This window comes from Phoca vitulina, unplaced genomic scaffold, assembly GCF_004348235.1.
Source record: "Phoca vitulina isolate PV1807 unplaced genomic scaffold, GSC_HSeal_1.0 scaffold5, whole genome shotgun sequence".
In the NCBI taxonomy this organism is placed as follows: domain Eukaryota; kingdom Metazoa; phylum Chordata; class Mammalia; order Carnivora; family Phocidae; genus Phoca; species Phoca vitulina.
Window position 1 is genome coordinate 58,272,325 of NW_022589708.1, and position 15,524 is coordinate 58,287,848.

Consider the following 15,524-nt stretch of genomic DNA (forward strand, 5'->3'; position numbering starts at 1 on the left):
TTTCCACGAAGGAAAGCCCAGACCCAGATGCCTCATTGATGAATACCACTAAATGTTTAAAGGAGAATTAGCACCAACCTAAACCAGACAGAGACATAAGAAAACTACAGATCAGTATTCCTTATGAATATAGACACAAGATCTTCAAGATACTAGCAACCCAAACCCAGAAATGTATAGAATGGATTATATACCACAACTAAATGGGTTTTAGTCCAGGAATGCAAAATGGGTTTAGCATACATAAAGCAGTCAGTCTAATACGTGAGTAATAGAAAAGGGGCAAAAACTACATGATCATCTATTTGATAGACTCAGAAAAAGAATTTGGCAAAATTCAAACCCTTTTATGATAAAAATACTCAGTAAACTAGAAACAGAAAGGAATTTCCTCAATCTCATAAAGGGCATCTATTAAAAAAAAAAAAACAACAGCTAACATATTTAATGGTGAAAGACTGAATGCTTTTTCCCTAAGATTGAGAATAAGACATGGATGTCCTGCTCTCAATACTTTTCAACATTATGCTAGAAATTCCAGCTAAGGCAAATAAGCAAGTAAAGGAATTAAAGGCATCCAGATTAGAAAAAGAATAAAACTTTCTTTATTCTCAGGTGACATGATCTTGTAAAAAGAAAATCCTAAAATCCACTTAAAAATTATTAGAATTAATGAGTTCAGCAAGGTTGTAGGATACAAGTTCATTGTAGAAGAATCAGTTGTATTTCTAAACTAGCAATGACTAATCTGAAAATGAAATTAAGAAAACATTTCCATTTATAATAGTATCAAAAAGAATAAAATACGTAGGAAGAAATTTAACAAAAGGTGTATAAGACTTGTACACTGAAAATTGCAAAGCACCATTGAAAGGGGGACTTAAATGGAAAGAAAACTCATGATCATAGAATATTGTTAAGATTGTTAAGGTGGCAGTTAATATTGATAAGATGGCAGCACCATCTAAATTGTCCAGATTCAACACATTACCTGGCAAAATCCCAGCTGAGTATTTGTAGAAATTGACAAGTACATCAGAAATTCATATGGAAATACAAAGGACCCAGAATATCCAACCAGTCTTTAAAAAGAAGAACAAAGTTGCAGGACTCAACATTTTCTAATTTTAAAACTTGCTATAAAGCCACAGTAATCGAGACAGTGTGGTACTGGCATAATGATAGATTTATAGAGAGATCAATGGAGTAGAATTAAGAATTCTGAAATGGGGGCGCCTGCATGGCTCAGTATTAAGCGTCTGCCTTCGGCTCAGGTCATGATCCCAGGGTCCTGGGATCGAGCCCCACATCAGGCTCCCTGCTCCGTGGAGAGCCTGCTTCTCCCTCTCCCACTCCCCCTGCTTGTGTTCCCTCTCTCGCTGTGTCTCTCTCTGTCAAATAAATAAAATCTTTAAAAAAAAAAAAAAAAGTCCTGAGACAAACCCTTATATTTATGGTTAGTTGACTTTCACAAGGATGCCTGATGATGATTCAATGGGGAAAAAATAGTCTTTTTAACAAATGGTTCTGAGATAACTGGATACCCACATGCAAAAGCATGAAGGTGGATGTGTACCTCATACTGTATACAAAAATTAAATCAAGCATCTAAAATAAGCACTGAACTTTAAAACTGTTAAACATAGGGGCAGATCTTCATGAATTAGGCAGTAGTTTCCTAGATAGGATACTAACAACACAAAAGAAAAAGTGAAATATAGTATATTTCATCAAAATTGAAAAATGTTGTATTTCAAGAGGCACTATCAAGAAACTGAAAAGACAGCCCATAAATATTTACAAATCCTATACCTATCTGAAAAGGGGCTCATTCAGAATACATACAGAACTCTTAGAACAGTAAAATGACAACCCAATTAAAAAGTGGGCAAATGTTTTAAATGGTAATTTCTTCAGAAAAATTATAAACATGGCCATTAAGCATATGAAGAGTTGCTCCACATCATTAATCATTAGAGAAATGCAAATCAAAAGCACAATGAGATGCCCAATAGAATGGCTAGAATCAAAAAGTCAGATAATAACAAGTGTTGTCAAGATGTGGAAAAATTGGAATCCTCATACACTGTTGGTGGGAATGTAAACTGGGAATCCACTTTGGAGAATAGTCTGGCAGTTAACTCAATTATTCTTAGTTACTATATGACCAGCAGTTCTGTTCGTAGGTATATACTCAAGAGAAATGAAAACATATGTCCATGTAAAAACTTATACACCACTATTCATCATAGCCAAAAGGTGGAAACAATCCAGATGTCCATCAACAGATGAATGGATAAATGTGATATATTCATACAATGGAATGTTATTGGCATTAGACGTCTAATGCCTGGCAATGTTACCAGGCATTAGACGTGCCTAGCATTTCACTAAAGGATGATAAAGGAAAACTGGCTGGCTGATATATCCTATCAGTAGAGTCTTGTACATGGCATCAAATCTATTATTAGGCATGTAATAAGAGGTGAAAGAAACTGATTAGGGAAGAGAAACATGTTTGAGTATATTTTATAAAGAGTATAGTGAAACTGTCAAGACTGAACTTGATTTCTTAAAGGGGTTAGGGATTGAAGGACCGGCAGTGCATTTGAGATAAGTATAAACCTAAGAGCACAAATCATTAGTTTCTGTGAAATTTGAAGATATTGAAGAATTTCATTGTTAAAGTCCAATAAAGTACTAAGTAATCAATTTATGATACTGTATTTGTAAAATTTGCTCTCTAATATATCCCTTTGCAAATAGAGGCATCAATGATATGAATCACAAAATGATGGATAATTTACCAGGGTTCCTCACCTGTCACACTTCTGAGAGTTACTTTGTAAGATTTCTCTGGTCACTAAATTAGATAATCTATGTTAAGAAGCTGTGCTATTATGATTATGCAGCTTTGTGGCAATATTTTACCTCAGGTAGAATAACTATCATTCATAGTTCTTCTTTTCCTTATCACATTGTACTATTTATAATAAGGTTATGGAAAATTTACACTGTTTGTGCAGATGAATATAAAATGATGTAGGAATCTAGGTAATTTGAAGATACGTGAATTCTGCATTTTGAAGCTGTACAAAATCTTCCTGATTAGTTGCCAGAAATCTGAGTGTGCTTAGAATTCAGGCATGCACCTTTATTACAAAGAGTAGCTCTGGTTTGATGTGTGATGTTGGCAAGTGAAGTGATTTTCAACGGGGTGTGTGTATGAATTTCTCCTAATCAGCCCACATTTTTTTTAGACTTAAAAATAATTTTCTTTATTGGTATAACTCAGTGGCATAACTTGAATCCTATAACTTTCTTTCTCTGCAGTAACAAGAAGGCAGATATTTTTGTCCATTTTGTTTACTACTTTATACCCATTACCTAGAATAGAGTCTCACCTGTAATAAGACCTCAATAAATATTTGTCAAATGAATGAATGACTCCCGGTCCTCACTGTTTATCTATTTAATGCATTAAACAGAAGTTTATTGAAAACCTATTATGAGCCAAACTCCAGGGTATAGCATTTTGTAAGACAAGTCAAGATGTTGGCTTTCAGGGGGTTTTTGTTCCAGTGGAATAGAAACTGCTCAGTAAGCCACTAACCAAATAACTGCACAGAATAATTTCAGTTAGTGGTAAGTGCTAGGTAAAAAATAAAATAGATCGACATGGTAGAAAGTATGTGAGCATACCCTGGAATTTGATGGTCAGGGAAGATTTTTCTAAAAAGATGACATTTGAGATAATAGAGTAATAAGGAGCTAGCCCCCTAAATAAAACCTATGTAGAGAGATAAGTTCCTAGATTTTATAAAATGCATTTTAAAGCCATCTACTTACATAAAGTCTCCCAGGGTTCAAGAATCTTCTTGGGGAAAATAAAAATTCCCTAGCCGGAAAAGGTGACTGACTACTTTTTTCTCTTGAATTTTTTTCTCTTGTTTATCCTTTACTGTGATTTCTATTAAAGCTATTTTCTCATCTTCCAGCGTTTCTTGTGTTGAGTCATTATTTCTGTTCTTATTTTGTTTCCTTTTTTTTTTTTCTTTGAGTTAACTCTGCCTTTTTGCACTTACTTGGACGCTTATTAATTTTCAGTCTTTTCTGTTGTAAGTATTTAAAGGTCTATGTTTTTTGATAAATAAAATTTTGCCTATATTCCAGGTTTTAACGTACAATGTTTTGGTTACATTTCACTGCTATTTTCTGTTTTTTTGTTATGATTTCTTCCTTAACCCACAAATTACTGAAGCTTTTTAAAATTTGCAAATATATTTTTAAATTAGTAATTCTAATTTAACTGTAAATAGAGGACATGCAATATTGATTCTCTCAAGTTTGTAAGACTTGATTTATGATGTTCTTGATAGTCCATTCTTTTCATTTTCATGTCAATTCCATATGTGCTTAAAAAGAATATATATTTTCTAATTGTTAGGTGCAATATTCTTTACATGGCCATTAAATCAAGATTATTGGTGGTGTTGTTAAGATCTTCCATATCCTTGATGATTGTTATGTACTTGTTCTGTTAATCACTGAGAAAGATATTAAAATAGACCACCAAGGGCACCTGGGTGGCTCAGTTGGTTAAGCGACTGCCTTCAGCTCAGGTCATGATCCTGGAGTTCCGGGATCGAGTCCCATATTGGGCTCCCTGCTTGGCAGGGAGTCTGCTTCTCCCTCTGACCGTACCCTCTCTTGTCTTCTCTCTCTCTCTCAAATAAATAAATAAAATAAAATCTTAAAAAAAAAAAATAGACCACCAAAATAGTGGGTTTGGCATTTTCTCTCTGTAGCTTTTTTTTTTTTAAGATTTTATTCATTTGAGAGAGAGAGAGAGAAACCATGAGCGGGGGGAGGGACAGAGGGAGAGGGAGAAGCAGAATCCCCACTAAGTGGGTAGCCGGATATGAGGCTCGATTCCAGGACCCCAAGATCATGACTTGAGCCACCCAGGCACCCCTCTCTGTAACATTTTTAAATCTAATTTTATTTTCTCTCTTTTTAATATGCAAGCTTAGTTCATTTATATTTATTTTATTAATATATTTGGAGTATTTCTAACAATTTATTTTGTGTTTTCCATTAACCCTACTTCTTACCTACTTCTCTTGAAGTGAGGGTCTTTTTTTTTTTTTAAGATCTTATTTATTTATTTATTTATTTGAGAGAGAGAGCACAAGAGGGGGTAGAGTCAGAGGGAGAAGCAGACCCCCCGCTGAGCAGGGAGCCTGACGTGGGACTCGATCCCCAGACTCCGGGATCATGACCTGAGCCGAAGGCAGTCGCTCAACTGACTGAGCCACCCAGGCGCCCGAAGTGAGGGTCTTTCAATCTTTGCCTGAAATATTAACCAAGGAGATGAAAGATCTCTACCCTGAAAACTACAAAACATTGAAAGAAATTGAAGAAGACACAAATAAATGGAAAGGTAGCCCATGTTCGTGGATTGGAAGAATTAGTGTTGTTAAAATAGCCATACTACCTAAAGCCATCTTAAGAATCATTGCAGTCCCTATCAAAATTCCAATGACAATTTTTACAGAGGTAGAAAAAACACTCCGAAAATGTATATGGAACCGCATAAGACCCCAAATGAATATCCAAAGCAACCCTGAAAAAGAATAACAAAGTGAGAGGCATCACACTTCCTGATTTCAAGCTATATTATTAAGCTATAGTAAATCAAAACAGTATGGTTCTGGCACAAAAACAGAAACATAGACCAATGGAAGAGAATTGAGAGCCCAGAAATAAACCCATGCATGTATGGTCAGCTAACATTTGACAAGGGAGGCAAGAACACTCGATGCAGAAAAGACAATCTCTTCAATAAATGGTGCTGGGAAAATTGGATATTCACATGTAAAAGAATGAAACTAGACCCCACACACACACCTTAAACACCACTCAAAATTAACTGGAAATGGATTAAAGAGGAGAAAACTGCATACAAATTGTTCACTTTGGCGTTGTTTATAATAATGGAAAAATTGAAAGCTACCTAAATTCCTTATATGAGAGAATGGATAAGGAGTTTATGGTATGGTCATTTGATGAAGTACTTTGAGTGATTAATAGCATGGAAAAGTCTTTTTTAAAATATTAAACTTCAAAAGATACCAAATTGGAGATCTTATATGTATATTTAAGGGGGAAAATTAAGCCTACGCATAAGGAACAAGACTAAGAAATTTATCAAAATATTAACAGTGTTTATTGTAGGATAGAAGGACTTCAGATTTTTTTTCCAGTTTGCTGTTTTTCAGATGTCATAAAATTAGAATGTATAATCTATATAATGAAAACTACTTAAAAAGGTGGGATTAATTTAACATATTCCCAGATATAATTTGAAATGTCCTACTAATTCAGGTATGCTCATCTCAAGCTCTACTTATCTTTAAAGAATATGAAATACTTAGGGGTGCCTGGGTGCCTCAGTCGTTAATCGTCTGCCTTAAGCTCAGGTCATGAACCTAGGGTCCTGGGATCGAGCCCCACATCGGGCTCCCTGCTCAACAGGAAGCCTGCTTCTCCCTCTCCCACTCCCACTGCTTGTGTTCCCTCTCTCGCTGTCTCTCTCTCTCTGTCAAATAAATAAATAAAATCTTAAATAAATACATAAATACATAAATAAATAAAATGAAATACTTAGCAATAATGAACTAAGCATAGATCTGCCAAATATTCTGTTTGACTCCATCTTTGTTTCAAAGTGAAGTTTATTAACTTTCCAATAAAAGTGTGCCACCGTATTTTTTTATTCCCTTACTTTTGGTTTAAGTCTGACCTCCAGAAAAGTGAAGTAATACTTTTCTAACAAATGTGTAAAATGTGTAATCCCATTTTCATAAGGTTAAATAGCTCACATATATTCTAGCAACATTTAGTATTTTGTTACACTGATTTGCCCTATTTTGATTGTTGTTATTTGCTCTATTATTTTTTTATTTTAATATTTCTTTCTCTCATTTTAAGGTCATTCTGGTACAAGTTAACCCAGGGGAAGCATTTACAATAAGAAGAGAAGATGGACAGTTTCAGTGCATTACAGGTAAGAATGGTAATTTGTTATCCTTTGAGATGACAAAAATTTATGGTACATAAAAGTTTACATGCTTGTGGTTTCTTCCTTTCTTTCTCACTACCACCGCCACACCAACGCACAAACTCTAAATACCTTAGGACTTAATTATTCCAGTATCATCCTCTTTATTCTCTTTTCCCTGGTTTCTTGATTAATCTTACATTCCCCTTCTCAAAAATCTTCAGTGAATCCAGTTCAGGTTCCTTAATCTTTAAAAAAAAATTTATTGCATCTTCCTAGTCTTGCTTTCACTTTCCCTTTAATATTGTGTTCCTTTGTCTTGCTAAGTTGGCTTATTCACTATCTTCTTGAACCTGTCTTGTACTTTCTGTACTATTCTTATCTATAATCTGCCGTTACCTCTACCATCCCTAGCCTATTCAAATCCTACCAATGCTTCAATACTGAGTTCAGATCTTATCTGTAAAAAAAATTTTTGTAAAGTCACTAGCCACCCCCCACCACATTTATGACAAACAAAAATGTTTCCAGAGATTACCGTATGTCCCTGGGGGGTGGTGGGGGCAAAAGCACCCACAGTTTAGAACCACCACCCTCTATGTAGAGAGAAGAGCAAAAAAAGATCACTGACTTTGGTATTAGAGAACCAGAGTTTAAATCCCAACTCTGCTAACTTACTAGTTAGATAGAACTTTTGCATGTTATTTAACCTCTATCAGGTACATTTCTCATCAGTAAAATTCCCTTCCTTATGAATAATATTACACCTCTTAGGATGATTGTGAGGGTTAACTAATATGCATGTAAAGCACTCTAAACCTCACCTAGCATATACAAGGCACTCAGTAAATGGTGGTGAAGGATGTAGTGGTGGTGTTTAATAGAAAGTGACCATTATGTCTCGGGAAACGCCTAACTAATTATTGTGCCATTCATTTAACAAGTAACTACATATTTTCTTGTAATATTTGTTCTAGTTATATTTTTTAAGCCATTTAAATTTTGTATGTTCAACTTGAAATGTTTATTCAGTCTCTCCAACTAAGTCCTAAGCACTTTGAGGGCAAATACCATTTCTTACATTTCTTTGTATCCCCTTCAGTTCTTGGCCTTCCACATATTGGGTACCTAACTAACAGTTGTTGCTTTAATTTGAAAAGAGCATGTTAAGTAGGGTGACCATATGCTTTCTCATCCAAACTGATACTTGTGAGAGTGAAAGAGGACCATAGCAACTACTCCAAGACAACTATTATCAGTCAAGATTGTCCCAGGTAAACCAGGATTTATGGTACCCCTCCATCTTACTGGGACAATCTAATCTATTTAATCAAAGAAGAAATAGAACTTACTCCTTCCAGAGAAGTAATTAGCTCAGTAATTAAAATTAAAACTTTTAGCCTGCCATCCGAATCTTATATGCCTTCTGTTCTCTAAGTCAGTTTAAATCTGTGTATCAATTAAGGTAACTTCACACACAAACACAAATAGGAAGAGTCCACATATTATGAGCTTAAAAGAAACCAGGTAGTAGAATTTATAAGCAGTATAGTAAACTTTGCCTGTCTTTACTTGCCAATTAGGTTTTTATAAAATAATTCCATTTTTATACTGGATAGCTCTTAGAATGTAAGTTTCTAATAGAGCACACATCTTAGGTTTATTTGTACATTTCTTCAAATTGTTCTCAGTAAATATTGTTTATGATGGAAGCATTTTAACTAGTGTAACATTGGCCTTTTCAAACAAATCAGCAAGTGAGGATCCTCATTACTGTTATAGTGTGACTTAAAATACAAAAACCATTAATTGCAGTTGGATAACCAGACTGAATTTTAAATAACTTCTATTTTAAAAGTTAATTTGTAACTGTAATTTGTGAATCTCCTCCCTTATAAAATCAATTAAACTGATTTTTATGTGGTAATTACCCCTTCAGTCAGGATCAAAAAAAAAAAAAAAGGACTAATTTTTAATGTGCCTGTAGTACTAACAGTCTCTTAATAGTAGGAATTGACTACCATGTGAAGGTATTTTTAGGCAGGGACACATTCCTCTGCTTCTGTAGGAAAGGGAGACTCCTCTCTGAATGACAGAGTAGAAGAGTGGAGACTTTATTTTAAAATTACTGGGCAGAGTTTTTAAAAACACAGGATAGGATAAGGGGAACCTGAAAGAAAGTAAAAAGCTCTCTCCTTCTTATGTTTTTGTTTTTTTAAATTAAAAGATAGGATGAAGGTGGAAGGAGTAGTAGTGAACAAGAGACTGGGGTGAAGTTTTTGTAAAGACCAGTGTGCCCCCACTCCAAGCAAGAGAAGACAGGATGAGAAAAGACTAATGACTCCTGGAGCTCATCTTCTCCTTTTCTTCCCCTTTGCTATCACTAGTTTCTGTTATGTGGCAGACATCTTCCTGAACTAGTTCTAGAACTAGGTAAAAGTTAAGAGTAGAAATAGAAGCAGAGGCAACAGATAACAAAGTCTTAAGGGAGGAAAATCATATGCCAGTGAGGCTCAGAGTAAAATAGGATCCTTGGCTCTAAGGCTATCAAGTTAGGAAAACTTTTCCCTTCATAGCCACTGTGACCAGTAAAGAAAACCTCAGTAGCAAAAACCTGAAAACTGAGATAAATCCAGTGTAAATTAGTAAACATTTGAAATAAAGACTATTCTTTTTAAAGGAGTTTTATTATCTGTCAAGAATTTATAAAACAAAAACTAGGTTGACAAATCACAGGGAACTTTAGAGATCTAGATGATCCCCTTATTTAATTGAAGTTCATAATTTGTGAGTTATACCTAGTTATGGGCAGAGCTCAATATAATACTTTTTTTACTATAGCATACTTCTTGGAAAGACAAATTGTTAATTTTTTTTTCTTGAATTTACTGTCTCCTGAGGTATACTCTGCCAGCTATTGGGGATTCAAAGAAAACTAAGACACCGTTCCTGTCATTCAAGAACACAGAGTAGTAGGGAAGAAAGGGGGGAAATTAACAGTTGTATTACAGTATAAAAAGAACTACTACAGATATGCACAGGGTGTTGTGGAAGCATAGGAGGGTTACCGTGATGCAGAGTGTATGTCAGGAAGAAAATCTGTCAAGGAGAAAGTATGTGTGACCTATCTTTAAGGACACTAGCAAATGACAAAAGGATCTCAAGGAAGCATTTTAGACAAAGGAAACAGTGTACAAAAGCAACAGAAGGAAAGAATAGCTTAACTTTTTTGAATAACTGCAAAGAGATCAGAATTGCTAAAAAAAAAAAATTGTATAAAGGGGATATAGATGGAGATGAATCTGAAAATGTAGACAGATCTTGAAATGGCTTGACGGCCATACTAAAACTTTCACTTTATTGCAAAGGTAAGGAAGAGCCATTGAAGGAGATTATGCTGGAGAGTTAACATCTAGTTTACAGTTTGGAAAGATTGGCAATGTCTTTATGATGTACTATATGCTGGCTAACTGAACATAATTTTAAAAATTAATTAAGAAATAAAAATAAAAAGATTGGCGATGTTTTCCTTCCAGTAAAATGGAACAAATATTCTTCTAAATGCAGTGCTGAGCTTCTCTCTCTTCCTTCCACCCCTAAAAAAGAAAAAAGAAGGAAATAAATGGTTAGGAGCCAAAAACAAGACTTTTCAATATTTATTTTTCAAAATATGTTTCATATGTATAATGAAAAGAATATACTTTGTTCATTGGATTTGATCATTTTTTTATTGTTCCATGGCATTTTTTCTGAGTCTTATCCAGGATCTAATGTCTGTCTTCCTTTACTCCTTACCTTATTTCATGTCCTTTTAGATCCTACACCACTCTTAAATATCTAAAAGTATAGTTCCCTGCCTTTTACAACTTTCCAGTTGCCATTCTCCTCATTGGTTAGGTTTATTTATACTGCATGATTCTAACCCATACCTCATTTTTGCCATCCTAAGCCATTACTGCTTTCAGCACAAACACATGATTTCTTTTGAAATCAAAGTATGATCTTGAATCTTTTTTCTGTTAAAAGGTATTTTGACACTGATCTAGCAATTTTTTGTTCTTATGTTTTCTTCGTGAAGTGCTTTAATGGCATTTCAACAGATTGTTTTGTATGTTGATAGATATTATGAAAATTCATCCTTGCCTGGTAATTGTATGTAGGAAAGTAAAAATATATTGAATGAGTAAATCTTCAGGTTTAGTATTAATCTTTGTAATATATGCTAAAGACTGCCCTTCTTAGTTTTGTTTTGTGGGGCAGTATGAAGAATAGAGAATGAGGCAAGTTTTCTGAATTTCGGTTACTAGGAAGGTCCTGGAAGCATATTTCATAGAGTGTATGTGGTAAACTCTTTAAGATCCCTGTTGTAGAGCTGGCTTTTAATGGCGATAAATTGGTACCTATCCATCAGACATCATCTGTTCTGTAAAGTGTTTGCAGAAAAGGTCCTTTTTTCAGTTTTTCTCCTCACCTACTTCTGGATGCCCATACAGAAATAAATGAGGGCAGAAATTACGTTTTACATATGTTTTACATAGAGAGTGTTTAATTAAGTTGAATGAGGAAGAGAAAAAACTAATGTTTCTTGACCACTTTCTACATGCCAAGCAAATGAAATATATGTAGGCAAAAAGTTTTCTCTAAAAACACTCCTTCCTGAAAGGCAGGTATGGCTCACTATTTTTTTTCTTTTATGACTCCTCAAAAAGAATAAGTAGGACTAAAGAATAAGAATTTAATAATTAAATATCTAGTGGCTTTGCATTGTTAGGGAACTTCTACTTTGGTGTGATTCCATGCTACTCTATGCAAAAGAAAGTTATAAAAAAGCGAGAAGAATATACAGACCAGAAGTACCTAAATAATTTTTATATGCTCTGGTCCCTTCAAATTACATATTTTAGGAAGATAAGCAACAATATTGATGATTGTTTAATTTTATTAACCTAATAGGAGAGTAGTTAAGCACATGGTACCTGGCTTTGAGTTCCAGCTCTATCATGTACTATTATATAAATCAGGTATAGTAAGCAATTTAGTGATTATTTTTACATCCTGTCTTACACTTGTTTGTGTAAATAGGGTGTGTGTGTGTGTGTGTCCATCATATAGAATTTGGAACAGAATTAATCATAGAGATTATTATTATACTATGCCTTTTTGGACATACCATTTATATCTGTGCAATCATAGAACCCAAGACCTGCATCAGACATATAACTCCTAATTATGCTGATCATGTATTAACCAGATCTACATTTTAATGATATATTTTGCAACATTGCTTTCACAATTACATTTCAACAACAGTGAAGACCTTATATTCTTCATCCATTCATTCATTCAGTATTCAGTAAAAGACAGAAGTGTGTAAGCTGGCACTCTTTATTTCCTCAAACTTATTTGACAGACTTTCTTATATATCTTTATATATCCTATGTATCTTTAAGATGAAATGAAATTTGGTTACCGGCCCATTGCCAGTAAAGCTTTGTCTTATGTTGTATTATCCAGGACTTTGTCTTCTAGGGCTCTCTTTGACTGACTTTCTTTCTTTTTTCTTTCTTTTAGAAGTCTTTTTTTTAAAGATTTTATTTATTTGAGAGAGACAGAGAGAGAGACAGAGAGAGCACGAGCAAGGGGAGGGGCAGAGGGAGAGGGAGAAGCAGATTCTCCACCGAGCAGGGAGCCTGACTCAGGGCTCTACCCCAGGACCCTGGAATCATGACCTGAACTGAAGATAGATGCTTAACTGACTGAGCCACCCAGGTACCCCTGTCTTTCTTTAGTCAATAGCTTTCACACAAATGGCATGTTTATAAGATTTTCAGGTGTCAGAAAGTTACCAAGGACAATTAATAACAATAAATATCAAGCTCAAGAGATCAGAATATATTGAAAGGATAGGTCAAAACCAAATGGATAAAATGTAATAGGAATAAATACAAAGTTTTACATTTTGGTTTGAAATTTAGCTGCCCCGGCAATGTACAGATGTGTATTAGTCAGAGTTCCTTTTTGAAACGGACTCTTATCTATTAAACACAAAAGGAATTTCTTAAGATGATATTGAGACTCTTCCTCCTCTTTCCTGCATGATAGTTCAGTCCTAAAGCCATTAGGTGGTACAGAACAATATAGACACCTGTCATAGTTCATAGGGTTGCCATAACAGTATACCAGGAACTGGCTGACTTATAAACAACAGAAATTTATTTTTCACTCTTCTGGAGCCTGGAAGTTCAAGATCACAGTGCCAGCATGGTTGGGTTCTGGTGAGAGCCCTCTTTCAGGTTGTAGACTACTGACTTCTTGCTGTATCCTGGAGGAAGGGGCGAGGGAGCTCTCTGGGTTTTCTTTTATAAGAGCACTAATCCCATTTATGAGGGCTCCACTCTCATGATTTCATCATCTCCCAATGGCCCTACCTCCTAATAACATCACATTGGGATTAGGATTTCAACGTATGAGTTTGGGGGGAATACATTTAGTCTATAGCAACACTGCATTGATAGGAGTGGGGGAGATGAGCTGCAGTGCTCCAGAGTGCAATGTCAGAGTGTAAATTGGGTAAGGAGTTCATCACATAGGAGAAGAGCCTAATTCAGAGAGTCAGAACCCAGAGTGAGGAGAGAATTCACACAGCAAGGTGTCCTGGTATAGGGACTCAGAGTCTAAGCAAGCTAATGATTGAGTATCATCAAGAAGGGGTGGCCTGGTGTAAGGTGTAAGAATCTCAGCAGGATAAAGAAGTCACCAATACAGTTGGGCAGCCCAGTGTAGGGAATCAGTGCTAGAATAAGGTGAGAGTACCAACATGTGAAGGCATCCTGATGTAAGGAGTCAGAGCTCAAACAAAGTGAGAGGTCATCTCTGGGGAGGGGTAGGCTGACATGTGTTGTTAGAGCCCCAGTAGGGTCAGACCATTCACATGCTGGAGGTGGTCCTTAGGAGATAGTCAAAGCCTGAGTCAGGTAAAAAAGACATCGATACAGAGAACAGCCTGCTGCTGAGTGTGGAGGACCTCCACAGTGACAGCCTGGCATGGGGTGTCATAGCCCCAGCAAGGTGATGAAAGTGACCATACAGTGGAGGCAATCATCAAGAAAAGTCAGAACCCAAGCAGTGTGAGGGCATTTATGGGATAGGAGGTAACTTGGTTTAAGGTGTCAGAGCTCAAATTGAGGCAAGGAGGATATCTACATGGGAGGTAGGGGGTGGGGTCCAGCAAGGAGAATCAGATCCTGAGCATGGTGAGGAGGGTATCCCTCTGGCATAGTAGGAGATGCAGAGCCGGAGGAAGTCCCCATCCACACGTGGCAGATAGCCTAACATAGGAAATGAGAACCTGAGTGGGGTGAGGAGGGCATCCCCATAGAGGAATAGCCTGGTGTGGATTATCAGAACCCAAGCAGGGTAAGGAGGTAGTCCACATGGTGGACTGAGGGGTAGAATGGCCTGGTATGGGGAGTCAGAGCCCAAATGCGGTAAAAAAAAAGAACATACACAAAAGTGGAGTGGGTAGTCCAGCACAGGGTGTTAGAGCTTGTATGTGATGACATGGAGCCAAGGAGAGAAGGACATCTATGTAGAGGGTGCTGGTGGCGGGGGGGGAGGTGGAGCAGGCTCAACAGGGGGAGTTGGAGCCTGAGTAGGATATGGCCATCTGTGCTGGGAGACAGAGTAGAGTTAGGACAACTTCGCCAGGACAGGAATAGTGGCAGAGATGGAAGATTGATTACATATACAGGGGACTAATTAAAGAAACAGTTATATTAAAAATCATGAGAGCTGGGTTTCTTACTATCTGAGGAGTTTTAGATGTGCAGAAGGAAGAAACTAGAATGAATCCTGGTGGCAACTGAATCAGAAAAATCAGACATTCCTGACTCTGGGTCTGGGGCAGAGAAAGTACAAGAAGAGACTGTGGAACATACTGTTATCCCAAAAAGAAGGAAGTGCTCAAAATGGATGAAGACATGTCAAAAGGACATAGTAACCAACTTGAAGGAGCTTCTGCTAGCATAATTAGGCATATTTGAGCATCAAAATAATGACAAATTGATTAAAGCCCATTGAATAATCTAGGAAACTGTGAGTCCACACAAATAAAAATAAATAAATCAAAAATCTGATGAAAGACTACTTATATAGTTTCAGAGTACCCACAAAATACTTATTGATTGAAGACAAATATATATATATAGAGAGAGAGAGAAACTTTACAGTGGAGAAGCCTGGCAAACACCATCTTAATCAAGTGATCAAATTGTATGTCATCCATAACGGCAGAAATCAATATTGTGTGCTACATAATAATGATGATTTAAGAGGAACATGATGTCCCTTTTGTGATATTTCTGCCACAAATGCATTATCTGAATCTAAACACAAGGAAATAATAGACAAACCCAAATCAAGAGACATTCTACAAAATAGCCCTTAATCTTTGAAAGTGAAG

General features: G+C 36.0%; 1 protein-coding gene across 2 annotated transcripts in view; it reads left to right on the forward strand.

The window, feature by feature from the left end:
- FNDC3A (fibronectin type III domain containing 3A) overlaps positions 1-15,524 on the forward strand; it is a 153,509-nt gene that overhangs the window by 34,283 nt on the left and 103,702 nt on the right. For both annotated transcript variants that reach the window (XM_032403045.1, XM_032403046.1), the window contains exon 3: positions 6,994-7,069. In XM_032403045.1, coding sequence (XP_032258936.1) covers positions 6,994-7,069 — 76 coding nt within the window. The remainder of the gene's footprint in view (positions 1-6,993; positions 7,070-15,524) is intronic.